Here is an 18,721-nt window from a genome sequence, read left to right as displayed (position 1 = left end):
CACCTTCTGATGGTGGCGTCAAGTCTGGAGTAAAAACTAGTCTTTTGATTTCTTTTTTTTTTTTTGAGACTGAGTGCAGTGGTGTGATCTTGGCTCACTGCAACCTCCGCCTCCAGGGTTCAAGTGATTCTCCTGCCTCAGGCTCCCGAGTAGCTGGGACTACAGGTGTGTGCCACCACGCCCAGCTAATTTTCGTATTTTTAGTAGAGGTGGGGGTTTCACCATGTTGGCCAGGATGGTCTTGATGGTCTTGATCTCTTGACCTCGCAATCCACCCGCCTTGGCCTCCCAAAGTGCTGGGATTACACGTGTGAGCCACTGCACCCAGCATAGTCTTATAAATTTCTTAGGCAGTTTATGTTCCATATGCTCCTCCCCAAGTCCACTTTTTTCCAGTTGGCACTGGTTTCTCTTTCCCTCTAGAACAGCGATTTATAGTCATCTGCTCATTTCAACATTAGAATGTCTTAGTTTTTACAGATCTTCTTTCGATTAAAATATAAGTATGTAGCTAGAGGAATACACTTTTTCTATAGTGACTATTTCGGAGCTTGAGCATGAGTCTCCTCCATGCAATCCCTTGGTACACGTTATTTATTTTAGTTATGTAACACTTGTTGTGTGCCAGGCACTCTTCTAAATGTGTTATTTAATTTATTTATTCATTTAATGAATAGGTAGGTAGGTAGTGGTGTTACTACTGTTTTTGTTTTTTGTTTTTGTTTGAGATGGAGTTTCACTCTGTCTCCCAGGCTGGAGTGCAGTGGTGCAGTTTTGGCTCACTGCAACCCCTGCCTCCCAAGGTTCAGGCGATTCTTCTGCCTCAGGCTCCCAAGTAGCTGGGACTACAGGTGAGCGCCACCATGCCCAGCTAATTTTTGTATTTTTAGTAGAGATGGGGTTTCACCATATTGGCCAGACTGGTCTTGAACTCCTGACCTCGTGATCTGCCCACCTCAGCCTCCCAAAGTGTTGGAATTACAGGCGTGAGCCACCACGCCCAAGCAGTGTTATTACTTTTTTACATGAGAGAAAACTGACACAGAGAGATTAAGTAACTTGCCCAAGGTTGCATAGCTAGTGAGTGCAGGATCTGGATTCAAACCCAGCCAGCCAGCTAGCCTGGCTGCAGGGTCCATGCTCCTAACCCATCTGCTGGGCCACCTCTTGTGCACACACACATGCCTCTTCTCATGTGCGTGTGAGCCACTTCTCGTGTCAGGAGATGAGGAAGTATGCTTATCTATGCACATTTTCTCCTGTGTTTTAAGGATCTTTTGAATGTCTGTTTCCTTCTTTGGGGATGTATGGTGTGGGCGTGGCTTCACATTAGGAAACATTTTCTGGACATGTGCATATATAAGTCTTCAGTGTGTATGTGAATGGCCTCCTTGATCTGACTGCCCTGGTGCAGTACCACATTCTTGTTCCCAGCTCCCTTTTCTCTTGCCCTCAGTTCTGGTATCTCCCTTCTTTTCTTTTCTGTCTCATGTGCCCACTGGACTGGACAGGACCCCAGTTCCCTACGTCTCCCTCTTAGAAACCTCAGGACTTTGTTTTCTTTCCCATGGAACATGCGTGCTCTGGCTTCCCTTCTTCCTCTTAAATGTAAACACTTTATAGTGTTTTGCCGCAAATAATTTTGGCACACCACAAATAGTGTTCTAAAGTCAGTATTTCTTGGCCAGGTGCAGTGGCTCAGGCCTGTAATCCCATCACTCTGGGAGGCTGATGTGGGCAGATCACTTGAGGTCAGGAGTTCAAGACCAGCCTGGCCAATATGGTGAAGCCCCCATCTCTACCAAAAATACAAAAAAAATTAGCTGGGCGTGGTGGCGGGCACCTATAGTTCCAGCTACTCAGAAGGCTGAGGCAGGAGAATCGCTTGAACCTGGGAGGCAGAGGTTGCAGTGAGCTAAGATCACGCCACTGCACTCCAGCTTGGGGGACAGAGTGAGACTCTGTCTAAAAAAAGAGTCAGTATTTCCTGACTCCCAAATCTTGGGCCAAGTCTTAGGAAGCCCCAAATCCTTATTTCACCTTTTCTCTTGTGACCTTGGGCAAAATCCTCAGCATTTTGCCTTTGCCTCCCATTTGGCCACACAAAAGAAGTGCCACCTACATTAGGGAGAGTATGAATGAGGCTAAAGGAGGAGAAGGCTAGGGAGGGGCCTGAAAGATATTTCCTAAGATGCAGAGGACATCTCCCTTTTTAGAAAAATTTTTATTTTAAGTTCTGGGATATGCGTGTAGGACATGCACATTTGTTACATAGGTAAACATGTGCCATGGTGGTTTACTGCACCTGTCAACCCATCACCTAGGTATTAAGCCCCATATGCATCAGCTGTTTATCCCAATGCTCTCCCTCCCACTGCACACTCCCTGAGAGGCCCAAGGGTGTGTTGTTCCCCTGCCTGTGTTCATGTGTTCTCACTGTTCAGTTCCCACTTAGAAGTGAGAACATGTGGTTTGGTTTTCTGTTCATATGTTAGTTTGCTGAGGATAATGGCTTCAGCTCCATCTATGTCCCTACAACAGACATGATCTCGTTCCTTTTTACGGCTGCATGGTATTCCATGGTGTATAGGTACCACATTTTTTTTAATCCAGTCCATCATTGATGGGCATTTTGGTTGATTCCATGTCTTTGGTATTGTGAATAGGGCTGCAATGAACATACACTTGCATGTATCTTTATAATAGAATGGAAATATCCCTTTTAAAAGAAGCTGCTAGTTGAAATATATTTGCCCACCTGGTGGGCAAAAATCAGAAACTGTTGAGACTAACTTGGTAGAGGAGCAAGGAGAGTAGTAATTTGCACTATTGGAGAAGCCCGTCTTTGATTCTCACCCTGGCCAAGGATTGTGCTTTGAATTTTGAACATGAGGTGAGCCATAGTTATTGGTAGAGAAAGGGAAGAGTCTAATTATTCGAAGACTTACTGAGGTGTGAAAGAGACACTCCATAGCTGTGTCCTCTTTTTCTCCTAGATAAACTCAGCATAAATACTAGAAGTGGTAGAAGAATTTGAAGAGCTTTTTTTTTTTTTTAATTTTTTGAGACAGGGTCTCACTCTGTCACCCAGGCTGGAGTACAGTGGTGCGATGTCGGCTCACTACAGGCTTCACCTCCTGGGGTTCAAGCGATTCTCCCACATCAACCTGCTGAGTAGCTGGGACTAGAGGTGCACACCACCATGCCTGCTAATTTTTGTATTTTTTGGGTTTCACCTTGTTGGCCAGGTTGGTCTCAAAATCCTGACCTTAAGTGATCCACCCACCTCAGCCTCCCAAAGTCCTGGGATTATAGGCATGAGCCACCATGCCTGGCCTGAAGAGCTATTTATTCTTTAATTGGCATCAAATGAAAGAGTTCTTTTGAAATATTCACCAAGAATTTAATCCTGGACCAGAGTTCTAAAAGTGCTGCATTTGGGTAATGTTTGTGCTAAGGGATTTACATCACCTTTAGATTTCTATCACAAGCTAGTTGATATCTAACGTCCCAAACTACTGTAGCATGCTACATTGACAAACGCTGCTTTTTGCTATCTAGTTCATGGAAATTTTTCCCATTATATAGGCTCTATCTTCCCTGTATGTTTTCGTTCTTTTTTTTTTTTTTTTTTCTTCATTCTTATGCTTGGCCTGTCCAGGTCTTCCAAAGTAGGGATCACAGGTCCACAATGCCTACAGGGCTGAGGAAAGTACACACAGGAGTGAGATGGGCTGGTGGAAAATGTGGACCGGTGACCACACCCCTCTATAGGGGCAGCTGACTCGCAGCTCCAGCGATCGTGGCCATTTGGGAATGTGAGCCCACAGCTGCCAAGCCTTCCTTAGAAGCTCAAAGTCTAGATGTTGTAAATGTGACTTTTAAAAAATCTTTTTAGAAATGTTGGATTCCTACATTAGAATAAAATCCCGTATGATCTGAGCAAAGTAACTCTTAGAGAGGTACTTTGAGAGGTACTCGATTTGAGGCTTGAGCCCCTAATTTTTGAATTATACTATATATAGGCAGCCTCAAAGCAGATCTTGTCAAGTGCCTAGAATTAATACATCTTAGTAGCTTACATTACTAATAAAACTATCAACTAAAGAAAACAGTAAATTAGAAATTTTCGAAGTCATCAAAAGAATCTGACAAATTCTCATAAATCATTTGAAGTTAGTTTGAATTAGCATTTGATTTATTATTAGTACACATACCAAAAAAAAACTATTACTCCTACTTTCTGGCAGCTGTATAACTTCCTGCCTCAGTTGACAGTGCTCCTTGAGATTTATATCAAACAAGTTAGTCATCCTTCTTCCTAACTTTGACATTGCAGTTTACTCTTGAAAAAGAGATGGATTTTGAAGGGAAGGAAAAGGAGAATCCCTCACAATATAATTTTGGGTCTCTGACTTTCCCACACTCACTTAAGTTTAGGTTTTTAATGGGAAAATATAAAGCAAGATATTCCACTTAAGAAAGTAACCCCACCTCTAGTACTTTTTTTGTATAAAGCTAACATTTTTTTAAGATTAGAAATCTACAATTACAATAAGGATAAATCATTATAAGATATTGTCATCCTCATGCAAGCATTAAGCAGTGAAGCATTGATATATTCTTGGCTGAATTTTTATGGTAGTTTTTAATACAACTTAAAATGTGGCTTCATACCTTACAGAACACTTAAAAGAAAACTGGCTGGGCGTGGTGGCTCATGCCTATAATCTCAGCACTTTGGGGGGCCAAAGCTGGTAGATCACCTGAGGTCAGGAGTTCAAGACCAGCGTGACCAATATGGTGAAACCCCATCTCTACTAAAAATACAAAATTAGTCATACCTATAATCCCAGCTACATGGGAGGCTGAGGCAGGAGAATCGCTTGAACCCGGGAGGTGGAAGTTGCGGTGAGCCAAGATCGTGCCATTGCACTCCAGTCTGGGCAACAAGAGCAAAACTCCATCTCAAAAAAAAAAAAAAAAAAAGACTTAAAACCATGCATGTTCAAGTTGAAGTTCCTCTGCTCTGATGCTCCTTGGGTATGCATACAGGAATTTATCAACTATATGATAGGAAGAGAAGATAGAAGTGTGTGCCTGGAGGTCAAATAGACTGGTATTTGAATTTCAGATGTTTCTTGGTAGTTGTGGCAACTTATTTCTTCTAGGCTCTGTTTCCTCTTTTATAAAATAGAAGTGATATTAACAACTTAATAGGATTGTTGTAAGGACTAAATGAGTGGTATGATTAAGTTCTTAAAACAATGCCAGTCACACAGTAGGTGCTCAATAAATGCCAGTGTCCTTGTCTCTTTTAATAAGATAAGTGGCTTACGTAATATGCTTTTGTTAACTAGAACACATCTGTCTTCCGCAGCCTAATTTACCTTCAGACACTGCCTTTCTGACGAAAGCAAGGTAGCTAAGTGGACAGAAGGAAAACTGTTTTCAAATTCCACTGTTACCTGTAGTTAGTTGTCACTGTCACTCAGACTCTCAGACTCAATCTCCTTTTCTGTAAAATAAGAATTAAATTATCTCTAAGTCCACTTGTGTTAGAGTTCTAAAAGATGTCCAGAGAGAGGCTTCTTAAGGCAACCCAGAGGGAACTAGTTCTGTTTTTTCTGGCTTTCTAATGTATCAAAGTCAAGTTCTCAGAGTCTAAATGTTTCATAAGTACTTTCTAAAGGATTTCATTGTTTTGCTTTGTTCTTACCACACTTGAGTGCCTGATGAACTTCTTCATCAGAGAGCGGCAGTGCTTTGACGGAGTAATCACAGCTGGTTGGGCTTTGCGATTCCGGTCACTTCACCGTTTCATTTCACTCGGAGTTGATTAGCTTCTGAGGGACTGATTCATGCTGACCAGACTCCCAGGATGTTGAGTGACAAACAAAAATCCCAATTAATCACTTTAAAGTAAGACCTCTGACTGGCTCCAGAACTAGAGTGGCTCCTCTATCCAGGACACTCTGTGCTGGCCAGGAAGTCCACTTAAGACCTCAAATTATGGATAAGAAATTTTCCATGAGCATAGGATTAGAGCAAAGATAGTTGAGTTGCTCTCAAGAGTCGTTCCTGTCATGCTTTGGTAGCCTAAGCAATTGCCATTTTTTAAGCAATAATTTGATCTAAAATAAACATCAGAGGTTATAACCTAGTTTCTGGTTAATATTGAAACATACTTCATTTTGAGGCTCCACAAACTCCATATGGGTCCTTATTCTGCCAACATACCCAGTCTACCCTAGCCCCCACGGGCATGTTAAGCCCTTTGCTGTGATGAGAGTCAGGCGGGGAACTTTCCTGATTCCTATCTTCTTTGTATTCTGTCCCTACATTAATTTGTTCATTCATTTATTCATTCAACAAACACTTAATGCCCAGCCAGTTTTTTACTTACCACCTTCCAAGTGGTCCTTCTGGACTTAGAAGTTTTAATATTTAATAAAAACACAAAAATGTGCTGCTTTTGCTGGCAGAATGAGGGAAGAGGCCGCAGAGCTTTGGCATCATGTCAGAGCCCTGGGAAAGAAGTTCATCAGGCACTCAAGTGTGGTAAGAACAAAGCAAAACAATGAAATCCTTTAGAAAGTACTTATGAAACATTTAGACTCTGAGAACTTGACTTTGATAAATTAGAAAGCCAGAAAAAACAGAACTAGTTCCCTCTGGGTTTCCTTATCCTTCTTATCCAAAATCTGCCAATAATCCTAATGGCTTTAAATGGCTCTATAAATGCCTCTGTGTAATTAGGACCTCAAGTAAGCATAAGGAGAGTTTCTGGGAAAGCTAAGTTAGACAAGATGTGTTAGGAGATAGAGGAAGCACAACAAAGTAACTAAATATCTAGAAAGAATAAAAGAGGATGTCAGCAAAAGGACTTTCTGAGCAGAAATATGAAATTCAGAGAATTCAGACTTACTTGTTGAGTAACTACCAAATGCCTAGTATTATAAGTTTGTAGCAAAACGCCCAAAAAAGTTTAAGATTTAGTCGCTCTACTCAAGGAGCTTGTCAAGCAAAAAAATAGATGCTAAATGGCCAGACTTAGGCTGGGCTAGGCAGATTGAGTAGGGTTTAAATGAGGAAAAAGAGACCATTCCAAGTGGGCAAGAGAGCGAGCAAGATAGAAGTCCTAGTCTTTTGTAACCTAATCACTGAAGTGACAGCCCATCATCATCTTTGTCATGTTAGAAGCAAGCCACTTGATCCACCTCACACTCAGGAGGAGAGGATTCTACAAGAGGGTGAATCCTGTAGGTGGGGGTCACTTGGAGCCATGGCAGAAGCGCCTGCCACAAAACCCTGAACCGGGCAGGTCAGAGTGGACCAGAGGCAGTGGGGACAGCTTGGCTTTCCTCTTCCGGGTTACCCCTGAGCTCCTCCTTGGTTTTTTTCACCACCTCTCACAGTTAGAGGACTCACCTCTACCCAAACATGGTGCAGTTCAGATGGGACACGTTGATAATTGCATTGCTGGTTCTTTTCTTTCCTGGGATAACAACTGAACTTTTTTTCTTTTGAGTGTCAATTTATATTGGGCACTGTGTTCAGTGCTGAGGAGACAAAAATGAAAAAAGTGTTGCTGTGTGAATCATATGATACAATAGGAAAAAAGATACACGTTACTCTTTTCAGTGGGTATTAATAAAATACAAAACAAAAGGCATATTTAACAAGACTGTTCTTCTAACTACAGTGTTCTATGGATCTGATTAGCAAAAATCATCTGTAGTGAAAATTTCTCTATAAACAAATGCTTTCTTCAGTTTTTGTAGAACGTAAGTTTATGATTTCCATGCCATTTACTTTAAAAGGAAAGATGGGAAAGATTCAGGCTGAAATATACCTGGATCTTCAGGAGCCTTTTGTTTTGCTTAAGTAAATTGTGTCCCTACTTGAAACACCAGTAATTTCTCTAGAAATAAGTGCTGGGTTGTTGAGGACAAAAGTTGTAGATGCTTTGCATCTTCATGCTTTCCACTTTCCCTTCTAAGGGCTTGGTCAGAACGCTGCTAGTACTCAATAGGCTGAATATAAGACTGTTTCATCTCCAGCACACACTGAAAACATTAAAGTGACCAAAGCCTCTTTTTGAGCAAGGCTGTTCCAGTTCTTAATCTGCTGAATTTTCACAGGATGTTGTCCTAGATGGAAAGGGGAGGCTGTGCTGGGAAGGGCCATCAAGAGAAGACAGAGCTAGCAGGAAGGAAAGCCCACGTGGTATAGTGTTCTGGGTAATGGCAGTACTCGTTGTCAAATAATGGGTGAGGAAAATCACAGAAAGAAAGCAGGTGTAGTTTTGGCCTTGTGTGTGACTTTCTGGTCAGCCTTTAAGAGAAATGACTGTTGCAGGGCCCTGGCAAAGCTGGGGACAATGTGAAAGAAATTCAGCTGAATGGAGAGATGTGCTTGGGGTAGCAAGTGTTATTCATCATTATTCATCACGGTCCCTGCTCTCTAGCCACTCCCATGACAGCCTTCCAGCTCTGGCATTATTAAATCAAGAAACTCTTTGGCTTCTACCGGGCCCAGAGTGAGAGGTCTTCATTTTCTGTGCAGGGCGACCCCAGGAGGTTCAAGCCCTGGGGCTGCCTGATCCTGAGAACTCAAAGGAGGAGTCAAAGCTGGGTAGAACCTTGGGTTTTTCCTTGAGTCCTCTCAAGTTCAGAATCGTTGCTGCTCATCAGAGTCAATCACCCTGGGTTGGAGTCCACTGTAGTATTGTAGGGAAATACATGTGCTTCTGGGGCTATGTTGGAGCAGGGCTGGAGACAAACCTTGACCCAGCATCTCTTCTGCACCAGACACTTCACATGCATTATATTATATATCATTTCCCCATTGCAGAGAAACTCTCAAAGGAAGGTAGTATTCTCTCCATTTTATAGATGAGGAAAACTGAGGCTTGGAGGTGAAGAGCTAACTTCCAGATGTAAACCTAGACTTGTCTGGTTGTAAATTATCTTTTTTCCATTATTTCCCAGTGCCTCTGAGAGAGATCTCTCCTTCCTCAAAGCAGGCAGTCGTGAGTTATGGGGATGTGGAGGTAAGAGATGCAGGAGCAGCAGCCCTTGTGGTGGCCTCAGTCCAAAGGGGGCTTCTGTGCCACTTCCCTGTACTCCTGCCAGACTCAGGGCCAGCCAGCCTTCCCGAAGAGCACGTGAGTGAGTACCTGGCCTAGACTGGGATCACAAGATCTGAGAGAAAGTGACAAGTGTGTCTAGGTTTTAAGCAAGAGCAAGTAAGTGCTATCCACTCAAAATGTAGACGACAGAGGGACTTAGGTAGGTGGGGTGCAGGCAGGCAGGGCCTTGCACTAGAAAAGCCCAGTATAGACAGTACAGACAGAAGCAGCACCCAGATAAAAAAGGGCCTTAGGAAGTCATGCTAAGAGCCTTGGATTTTATCCTCAATGTATTGGTGAATTATTAAAGTTGGGGGATGGAGGAGAGGAGGTGTGCATAAGATCTTGAGATTTGCATTTGTAGTGTATTGTTGAGGCCCTTCTGGGAGGGAAGGCCAGCCTGTAGGCAAGGATGACTCGAGGCTTTTGGCATCCTGTTGCCCTGTACTGTTAAATTTTTCTTAGACTTAAGCACAATGTGAACAGAAGCCCTATATTGTGTGTGTCATTCCCCTTATGTGACTTAAGTCCTGAGACCACAGTCAGTGCTCAGTAAATACGTATAGAATAAATATTGCAAAACCTAAAGCAGTTCACTATGTGTACCTAAGAAAGTGAATAAGAAAATCTTCATGTATCTGTTTATGTAGAAGGTAATGAAAATGGATCATTGATATTTTGTTGCTAAAGAAACAAGGGTAAAAAGCATAGGAATTATTTGATCTATGTGCTACTCTGGTTAAATCTTAGTTCAGTGTTTCCATTATTATGGCTGTATAAATGCAATTCACCAGCCATATAAGATTATTAGGATTATTTTTTCTATCTTGCGCAACTTTTTTTTTTTTTTTTTTTTTTTTTTGAGACAGAGTCTCGCTCTTTCACCCAGGCTGGAGTGCAGTGGCGCGACCTCGGCTCACTGCAAGCTCCGCCTCCCGGGTTCACGCCATTCTCCTGCCTCAGCCTCCCGAGTAGCTGGGACTACAGGCGCCTGCCACCGTGCCCGGCTAATTTTTTTTTTTTTTGTATTTTTAGTAGAGACGGGGTTTCACCGTGTTAGCCAGGATGGTCTCGATCTCCTGACCTCGTGATCCTCCTGTCTCGGCCTCCCAAAGTGCTGGGATAACAGGTGCGAGCCACTGCGCCCGGCCTCTTGCGCAACTTTTTGTTTTCCCTTGAGTTAATTACCTTGTTTTCTTATTTGTCTAGTTGTTTTATGTACCTATTGTCTCTATACTCTTTCCCTACTTGTCTGTCCTCAATATGTTTGTAAGTGATTAAATTTCTCCTCTACCCTCTTAGGGTGCCCAGTTGTGCCTAAGAATTAAACTGACATAAAACAGGTTAACAGAAGAAAGGCACACACATTTTATTAAGTTACATACATGTAAGAGTCCGCACAGGAGAATGAAGACCCAAAGGAGCAGTTAGAGTTGAACGCAGACACCGAGTTGGACAAAGAGCAGGACATTGGGAAAATGTGACAAGGGAAGGGGACTTGGGCTAGGGCAGTCAATTGGGTGGAGAAGTGACTGGGAAGATCAGGATTTAACAAGGTTTGCTGGTACAGGTTTTTCTCGAACTCCATTCCCTTTCCCTACAGATAAAAATGTTACTTTCCTCCTGCTCTACGGAGGACATCTTCCATATGGGGATTTCATCTCCTTTCGGGAAGAAAAAGAGGAGGTCAGAGAGCTCTTCCTGCACCTGCTGTTTTTCAGGTGCCTTTACCTCAAAATCACCTTTATGCTGAAGTGGCATATTTTGGGATGGCATATCCTGCCACCCATCATGTTCAGTCTCCGTAGGTATTCTGACAACTTTTATCTCCTTGAAAAGTCCTCTCCCCAGCCTTCTCTCTCTGATGTCAACTGTCTTGGGCCCAATGCCATGGCTTTCAGCTGAGGATTTTCCTCACCATTATCCCGAAGACTTCTTTGCTTCTTTATTCTGTTTTCTGGATCTTCCTTTTTCTTGTTTACTCCATTTTTCAGGCCACATCCTCCAGTAACTCCCTGACAAAGAGCGTGTGGGAAGTAAAATTTCCCACACAAAGAGTGTGTGGGGAGTGTGTGGGATGTGCAGTAGATCTGCACATCTAAAACTGGTAGAAATAACCCTCAAACTATTTGATAGAAATCTACATTAGATATAATTTTCTCTTACAGTGTTGAAAACATTATATTTTCTTCTAGCTTCCAGGAGTGCTGTTGAAATGTCCAATGCTATTTTGAACCTAGATCTTTAGTTTGTACCTCTTGATTCCCATATGATAGCTTTTAGAATCTTGTCGTTATTCCTTTAGTTCATGATGTTGGGTCTTACTAAAGCAGTTTCATTCACGTGCTGAGTACTTTGTGGGCCCTTTCAATTTAGAACAGGAGTGGCAACTAAGGCCAGCACTGTTTTTGGGCCAGATCTGGCCCACCACTGTTTTTATAAAGTTTTATCAGAACACAACCACACTTGTTTACATATTGTGTATGCTATTACACGGCTAAGTTGAATAGTTGTGGTAGAGACTATATGTGATCTGCAAAGCTTAAAATATCTGCAGCCACTTATGGAAAAGGTTTGCCAATTCCAATTTAGAAAATTAAGAATTTTAATTCTGGTTTAAAAAAAAAGTTTTCTACCCCCATTTTCTGTGTTCTTTCTGCAACTCTTGCTATTAGATGCTGAACCTCTTAGATTGTCATTTAAATATTTTTCTCTCCTCTTTTCCATCTCCGTTTTTCTTTTTGTTTGTTCTTCCGCAAAATTCCCTTAACTTTATTTCCTAAGCTTTCTATCAGTGTTTTATTCCTGCTGTAATATTTTTTGACATCAATTCTTCTGATTTTTAAATTAACCTTTTTATTGTAATATAAAACACAGATATTAGTCATGCCCATAATCCCAGAACTTTGGGAGGCCACGGTGGACAGATTGCTTGAGTCCAGGAGTTTGAGACCAGCGTGGGCAACGTGGCAAAATCCCATCTCTACAAAAAATAAACTGAGCCAGGCATGGTGGCACGCACCTGTAGTCCCAGCTACTTTGGAAGCTGAGGCAGGAGGATCGCTTGAGCTCAGGAGGTTGAGGCTGCAGTGAGCTGTGATTATGCCACTGCACTCCAGCCTGGGTGACAGAGCAGGACCTTGTCTAAAAACAGCAGCAACAGAAAAAACCCCACAGATATCAAAACACACAAAACTAATATATTGCTTAATAAATTCTTATAAAGCAACCACTCTTACAGCCACCCCCCGGTCAAGGAAGAGAACATTCCCAGCAACTCGAAAGCTCCAGTCCAATCACAGCCCCCTCTGAAATATTGCATGGTTTCAACCCATTGGATGGTGGTGGTGGTTGTTTCAGCTGAAATTGTCCCATCTTTGAACACTGAAAGCCTTGTCAGGTGTTTATATGGTTTGCCTGTATCCCCACCCAAATCTCAACTTGAATTGTATCTCCCAGAATTCCCACATGTTGTGGGAGGGACCCAGGGGGAGATAATGGAATCATGGGGACCAGTTTTTCCTGTGCTATTCTCGTGATAGTGAATAAGTCTCACAAGATCTGATGGGTTTATCAGGGGCTTCCACTTTTGCTTCTTCCTCATTTTCTCTTGCCACTGCCATGTAAGAAGTATCTTTCACCTCCCGCCATGATTCTGAGGCCTCCCCAGCCATGTGGAACTTTAAGTCCAATTAAAACTATTTTTCTTCCCAGTCTCAGGTATGTCTTTATCAGCAGCGTGAAAATGGACTAATTGTCCCCTGGGTCATTTATTGTGACCCTCATAGTCTTTGATTGTTTCCTTGCTATCTGTGACAGCAGGATGTTTAAGATTCCTCTTGTACATTCTCTGCCCTAAATTACCCATTTCTCCAAGAAACCCTGGTTTCTCCAATGGGAGGTGGAATTTTAAGATCCCATTTTAGTTGTTAGCAATGCTCATTGCTACTAAATTGGTCATTGTTTCTAGTACTCTTTGGAGAACAGAGCATATATATTTCCCCCTACTTTTTTTTACACTTTTACCATATCTGTGTTGTCAGAATATATATTCATTACATACTAACCTCCCTTTTAACCTTCATTTAGTCTGTCAGCTACTAGTAACTGTATATTTAATGCTCACTACTGGCCCATGCATACTGATGTTTCTGTCATCATTCTGATTGTCTGAAACTCAGTCTTCAGTAGATTTCTCAGGATGGGATCACAAGAACAATATTCCCTGAGTTCCTGCATGTTCATAATTGTTTATCTGTGATCTTTGGCCTTGAAAGTCATTTTTGCTAGATATATAGTCCTTGGCTTGCATTTTCTTTCTTTGAGTATCTTAAATATGTTCTTGTATTTTTTTATAATATTAAACATTGCTGTTAAAAACACTGATAAAATCTAATTTTCTTTCCTTGTAAGTCACTTGCTCTTTTCCTAGATCCCAAAGGTTTGCTTGTAGTCTAAATATTTTCCCAGAACATGTCTAGTATTCATTGTTCTGGGTCAGTATTCTCAAGAGTGCACTGTGTTCCTTTAGTGTGTAGTTTCATGTCTCTTTATTTCAGCAATTATAGTATTTAGTAATTGAATATTATGAGTGTTAATTTTTATTCTCACTTGGTTTTCTGTTAGGGACTACTATTACCCTTATGTGGCATCTTGCTTATCTGTCTTCAACATTTGTTAGGTTCTTTTGAATTGTTTAAATCTCTTCATTTCTTTTTGGTATTTTTTGTTAATCTACTCTTGTGTTTCTGTTACAGGTTGAGTGTCCCTTATGTGAAATACTTGGGACCAAAGTGTTTCAGACTTCAGATTTTTTCCAATTTTGGAATATTGCTGATTGAGCATCCCAAATCTGAAATCCAAAGTAACGCAGTGAGCATTTGAGCATCGTGTTTGCACTCAAAAAGCTGCAGATTTTAGACCATTTCTGATTTCAGGTTTTCAGATTTGGGATGCTCAACATGTAGTTTAGTCTTCATTTCCAAAGTGATGTTTTCTTTTATTTCTAATTCTTTATTGAGTTCTGTCACCTCATTTATAAGCTTTGCTGGTTTTTCATGTATGTACCTCTTTCATGTTTGTATAACTTTTAAATCTTTTTAGCTTATTTTGAAATTCTGATGTATTGTTGGCATGCTTTCGCTCTCTATATGACATTGTATTTCTAATTTCTAACAGCTCTTTTTATTCTCTTAATCTTTTATTTTGTAGCAATCTCTTCTCATTTCTTAGTTATACTATCTTATTTTTCTAACGATAGTAAGGACAAGCTGTTCTTAAAGTTTTCTTCTACCTGCCTGATTTATTTCTTCTAATTTCCCTGCCTGCTTCTCTGCCCCCATTTGAGGCCTTTATTATTTTAGAGACTTTTCTCAAATGTATGGTAGTCCTTGGCTATTGGCTCATGTTTAAGAGTTGGACAATTAAAAAACTAATTAGAAAGTCTGTGTGCCATGGGTAGGGCTTGTTCAATTCCACACTTTAAAGTAATGTGATTGAGCTGTTTCTTTGTGGAATCCTCTGCATTAGAATCTTTTCATTAATTTTTTTTCTTTGAGGCTGATCGAATTCTTCAGAGAAGATTCTTTTAGCCCCCTACCCTGGGGGGTATAAGCTTACTCATAGTGCTTTGGCAGCCAAATGAGGAGAGGAACATTGTTCCTCTGAATATGTAAATTTTTGTTTAGGAAGGCTGCCTCAGTTGATGGTTTCCCCTAGTCCAGGCTTTCATTTTTACTCTCTCCAAAGAACCACCTCTGGTAGCATGCCTGAGAGGAGAAGGGACAGCTGCTGAGCTATATGGAAGGAATGAGGAGATCTGGAAGGTTCTAAGTATCTCGTCTCTTTTTTCAACAGTTCCTCTTGTTTTTAGGTTGATTCAACTTCCTAATATACCTGTTGTTTTCAGTTGCCATACTTTTTGTGGGTTCTGCAGTAGAAATTAAACATTTGCATTGAACTTTCCTGGGCCTACGAAGTCAGTTATCATTTGTCTGTCTGCTTTCTAAAATGCCTTGCTATTGTCTCTTCTCTCATTCTCTTTGTCTTAAGGGTGTGTGTGAGACAGAGAGAGAGAGAGAGAGAGAGTGTGTGTGTGTGTGTGTGTGTGTGTGTGTGTGTGTGTGTGTGTGTGTGTGAGAGAGAAGCCCTGTTCAGTGTTGTTTCAGGAGAGAGGAGAGGCTAATGGCATGCATTCATTTCACCCAAGTACTTGGACCTGTCTTGTACAGTGAATGTCAGGGAAGTTACTCTTCAGGTCTCCTCCTGATTTTTTGGAGCAAATGATAAAACATTTTTCTGTTGACACATTTTGGGCAACATAGCAAGACCATGTCTCTTATTTTTTTTAAAAAAAGAAATGGCTGGGCGTGGTGGCTCACGCCTGTAATCCCAGCACTTTGGGAGGCCGAGTTGGGCCTGTCACAAGGTCAGGAGATTGAGACCATCATGGCCAACATGGTGAAACCCCATCTCTACTAAAAATACAAAAATTAGCCGGGAATGGTGATGGCACCTGTAATCCCAGCTACTTAGGAGGCTGAGGCAGGAGATTCCCTTGAACCCGGGAGGTGGAGGTTGCAGTGAGCCGAGATCGCGCCATAGCACTCCAGCCTGGTGACACAGCGAGACTCTGTCTCAAAAAAAGTAAAAATAAAAAAAGAGAAATGATCATAAAGGAATCCTATGAACAATTATATGCCAGTAAATTAAACCATTTGGATCAAATGGACAAACTACTAGAAAGGAATGCTGTAGAACATGAAGAAATGTTCACCTGGTGGTTGACATTGTGATCCATTTGCAGGCTGTTACCTTCTCCTCTGAAGGATGCAGTGGAAGTCTCAACCTGGAGAAGATGCTATACAATGCAAGAGGTGAACTCTGCCCTTAGTAAAATCCAGCTGGTGGGATATTCTCAGAAAATTGTGAGTATTCATATTACATTTCAGTCATTCATGAATGCTTTCCATTCATATTGTTGTTTGTTATTTGGAAGAATCCTATAGTTACGTTTTTAAAGCCATTCCATTGCTGAGGATCCAGAGCCTCTGTTCTTTCCTCCATTCCGCGCAGGATTTTATTGGTGCTCTTTCCCCACCCTCACATCTCAATCACCAGCCAACATTCGATTGGCCAGCGTGCAGGGAGTCGGGAGAAAGGCGTCTCATCCTGTTCACATTAGAACAGTGAGCACCACTTTATAGATTTTGGATGGGTGAAACGGGAAAAGAGAAGAGTTTGCCAAGTGTGACTTTTGAGCTCTGACCTAAGTAATAAACCTTCCCATTTCTTCTTGTCATCCGGTGCCCAGAGCTACTCAGTACCGAACAACAAGGGCCCAACACCTAACTGAAAATGAAAAAGGAAAGCCAAAGTGTGTGAGTCTTTGGTCTGTTTGGTAATATTTCATGTCTCCCTTTTAATGTGTGAACCTTGAGTGCCTGGGGACATGGAAGAGAGCTGAAGCTCTCAGGTGACAAGTAAAGATTATAGGATTGCTTTGTCTGCCAATTGGATCTCCATCATCTTTCCGTTTTCCTTAAAACTTTCTAGTTTATTTTATTGATTGATTGACTGAGACAAGGTCCCACTTTGTTACCCAGGCTAGAGTGCAGTGGTACAAACATGGCTCACTGCAGCCTCAACTTCCTGGGCTCAAGTGATCCTCCTGCCCCGAGTAGCTACTTGGGGACTACAGGCATGTGCCACCATGCCCAGCTAATTTTTGTATTTTTTTGTAGAGACAGGGTTTCACCATGTTGCCCAGGCTGGTCTTGAACTCCTGGCTTCAGCCTCCCAAAGTGCTGGGATTACAGGCGTGAGCCATTGCGCCCAGTCTCTGGTTTACTTTAAAATAATTTTTGTTTTTAAACTGAGGATATTTCTGTTGTTTTTCCCTGCAGAATTACCTCGTGTGACTGTCACTGTAAGCTCATTGCACGTTCTTACTGTGGTTCTCTTTTAGGAGCTTTTTGGTGCGGTCCAGGTGACTCCTCTGAGCTCTGGCTATGCCCTTGGGAGCTCCAACTGGATCATCCAGTCTCATTACGAGAAAGTGTCTTATGTCTCTGGATCCTCCTTGCTTACCACACACCCCCAGGTAATTCCAAATTCTCTTCTACCAACTCAGCTTTTTGGTTACTTAACTCAAATTCAGAATGTATCCAAGGAACCATCAGCCATTTTTAAATCTTCCAAATTTGGTTTTCTACAGATACTCTTTAGCCAAGGTAGACTATTTGAGTCTCAACATTTTGGCCTACAGATTTCTCTGAAATAGTCCTGCTACCTTGAGGGTCACCCCTAGGATTCTGAAATCCCCCAGGCCTTCCAAAGACCATAGCCTGATATGGGACGCAGATGGTTATGCATTTACTCAGCAGATATTAACTGTTTAAAATCCTTCCCAAGGGCCAAGTGTCAAGTGTCATGCACACATCTGGGTATTGGAGATTCAGTGGTGACCAACGGGCAAAGCCCGTGCCCATGGATCTTATGTTGTAGGGGAGTTGATGATGTTGGGGAGAGGATGGTATATAGTAGGTAAACAAAGTGCATGGTCATTTCCGATTGAGATACAAGTACTGAAAACAGTAAAGCAGGGTGATTTTCAGAGTGATGGAGACTGGTTTAGACTGGATGCCCAGGAAAGCTAGTGGGAAGATCTCACTTGAACTGAGACCTGGAGAGATAAACCATGTCGGCTGGGCGCAGTGGCTCACACCTATAATCCCATCACTTTGGGAGGCCGAAATGGGATAACTGCTTGAGCCTAGGAGTTCAGGACCAGCCTGGGCAATATGGCAAAACCCTGTCTCTACAAAAAATACAAAAATTAGCCGAGTGTGGTGGCACACGCTGTGGTCCCAGCTACTTGGGAAGCTAAGGCAGAAAGATCGCTTGAGCCTGGGAAGCGGAGGTTGCAGTCAGCCAAGATTGCGCCACTGCTCTCCAGTGTGGGTGACAGAGTGAGATTCTGCCTCAAGAAAAAAAAAAAAAAAGCCAGGTATGGTGGCTCATGCCTGTAATCCCAGCACTTTGGGAAGCCAAGGCGAGTGGATCACTTTAGGTCAGGAGTTCAAGACCAACCTGGCCAATATGGTGAAACCCCGTCTCTACTAAAAATACAAAAATTAGGTGTGATGGTGCGCACCTATAATCCCAGCTACTTGGGAGGCTGAGGCGGGAGAATCACTTGAACTCGGGAGACAGAGGTTGCAGTGAGCCGAGATCATGCTGCTGTACCCAGCCTGGGTGACAGAGTGAGACTCCATCTCAAAAAAAAAAGAGAAAGAAAAAAGAAAAACAGCGAAATTAGCCACATAAAGCTGTGAGTGTTTGTATTACAAAGGGATGGCCAGTGAAGGGCCCCTAAAGTAAGAATAACCTGGGCATGTTTGAAGGGCAGAGAAGGCTATTGTGGTCGCAGCATGGAGGTCAGCAGTGAGGTCCAAGAGAGTGGCAGACACCATGTCATGTAGTGCTAGCAGGCTGTGAGGAGGAATTTTGATTTTATTTTAATATGGAGAGGGAAACTATTGGAAGGTTTTAAGTTATTCATTCCAGTCATATTTGGCAAGAAGCCCA

At 42.1% G+C, this 18,721-nt stretch overlaps 1 protein-coding gene across 2 annotated transcripts in view; it reads left to right on the top strand.

Moving 5' to 3' along the window:
* Positions 1–18,721, top strand: part of INTS9 (integrator complex subunit 9) — a 117,277-nt gene that overhangs the window by 55,287 nt on the left and 43,269 nt on the right. For both annotated transcript variants that reach the window (XM_055295849.2, XM_055295850.2), the window contains 2 exons: positions 15,939–16,059; positions 17,100–17,234. In XM_055295849.2, coding sequence (XP_055151824.1) covers positions 15,939–16,059; positions 17,100–17,234 — 256 coding nt within the window. The remainder of the gene's footprint in view (positions 1–15,938; positions 16,060–17,099; positions 17,235–18,721) is intronic.

This window comes from Symphalangus syndactylus, chromosome 10, assembly GCF_028878055.3.
Source record: "Symphalangus syndactylus isolate Jambi chromosome 10, NHGRI_mSymSyn1-v2.1_pri, whole genome shotgun sequence".
NCBI lineage: Eukaryota > Metazoa > Chordata > Mammalia > Primates > Hylobatidae > Symphalangus > Symphalangus syndactylus.
Note: the sequence above shows the minus strand (reverse complement) of the source record. Positions and strands in the feature narration are given on the sequence as shown.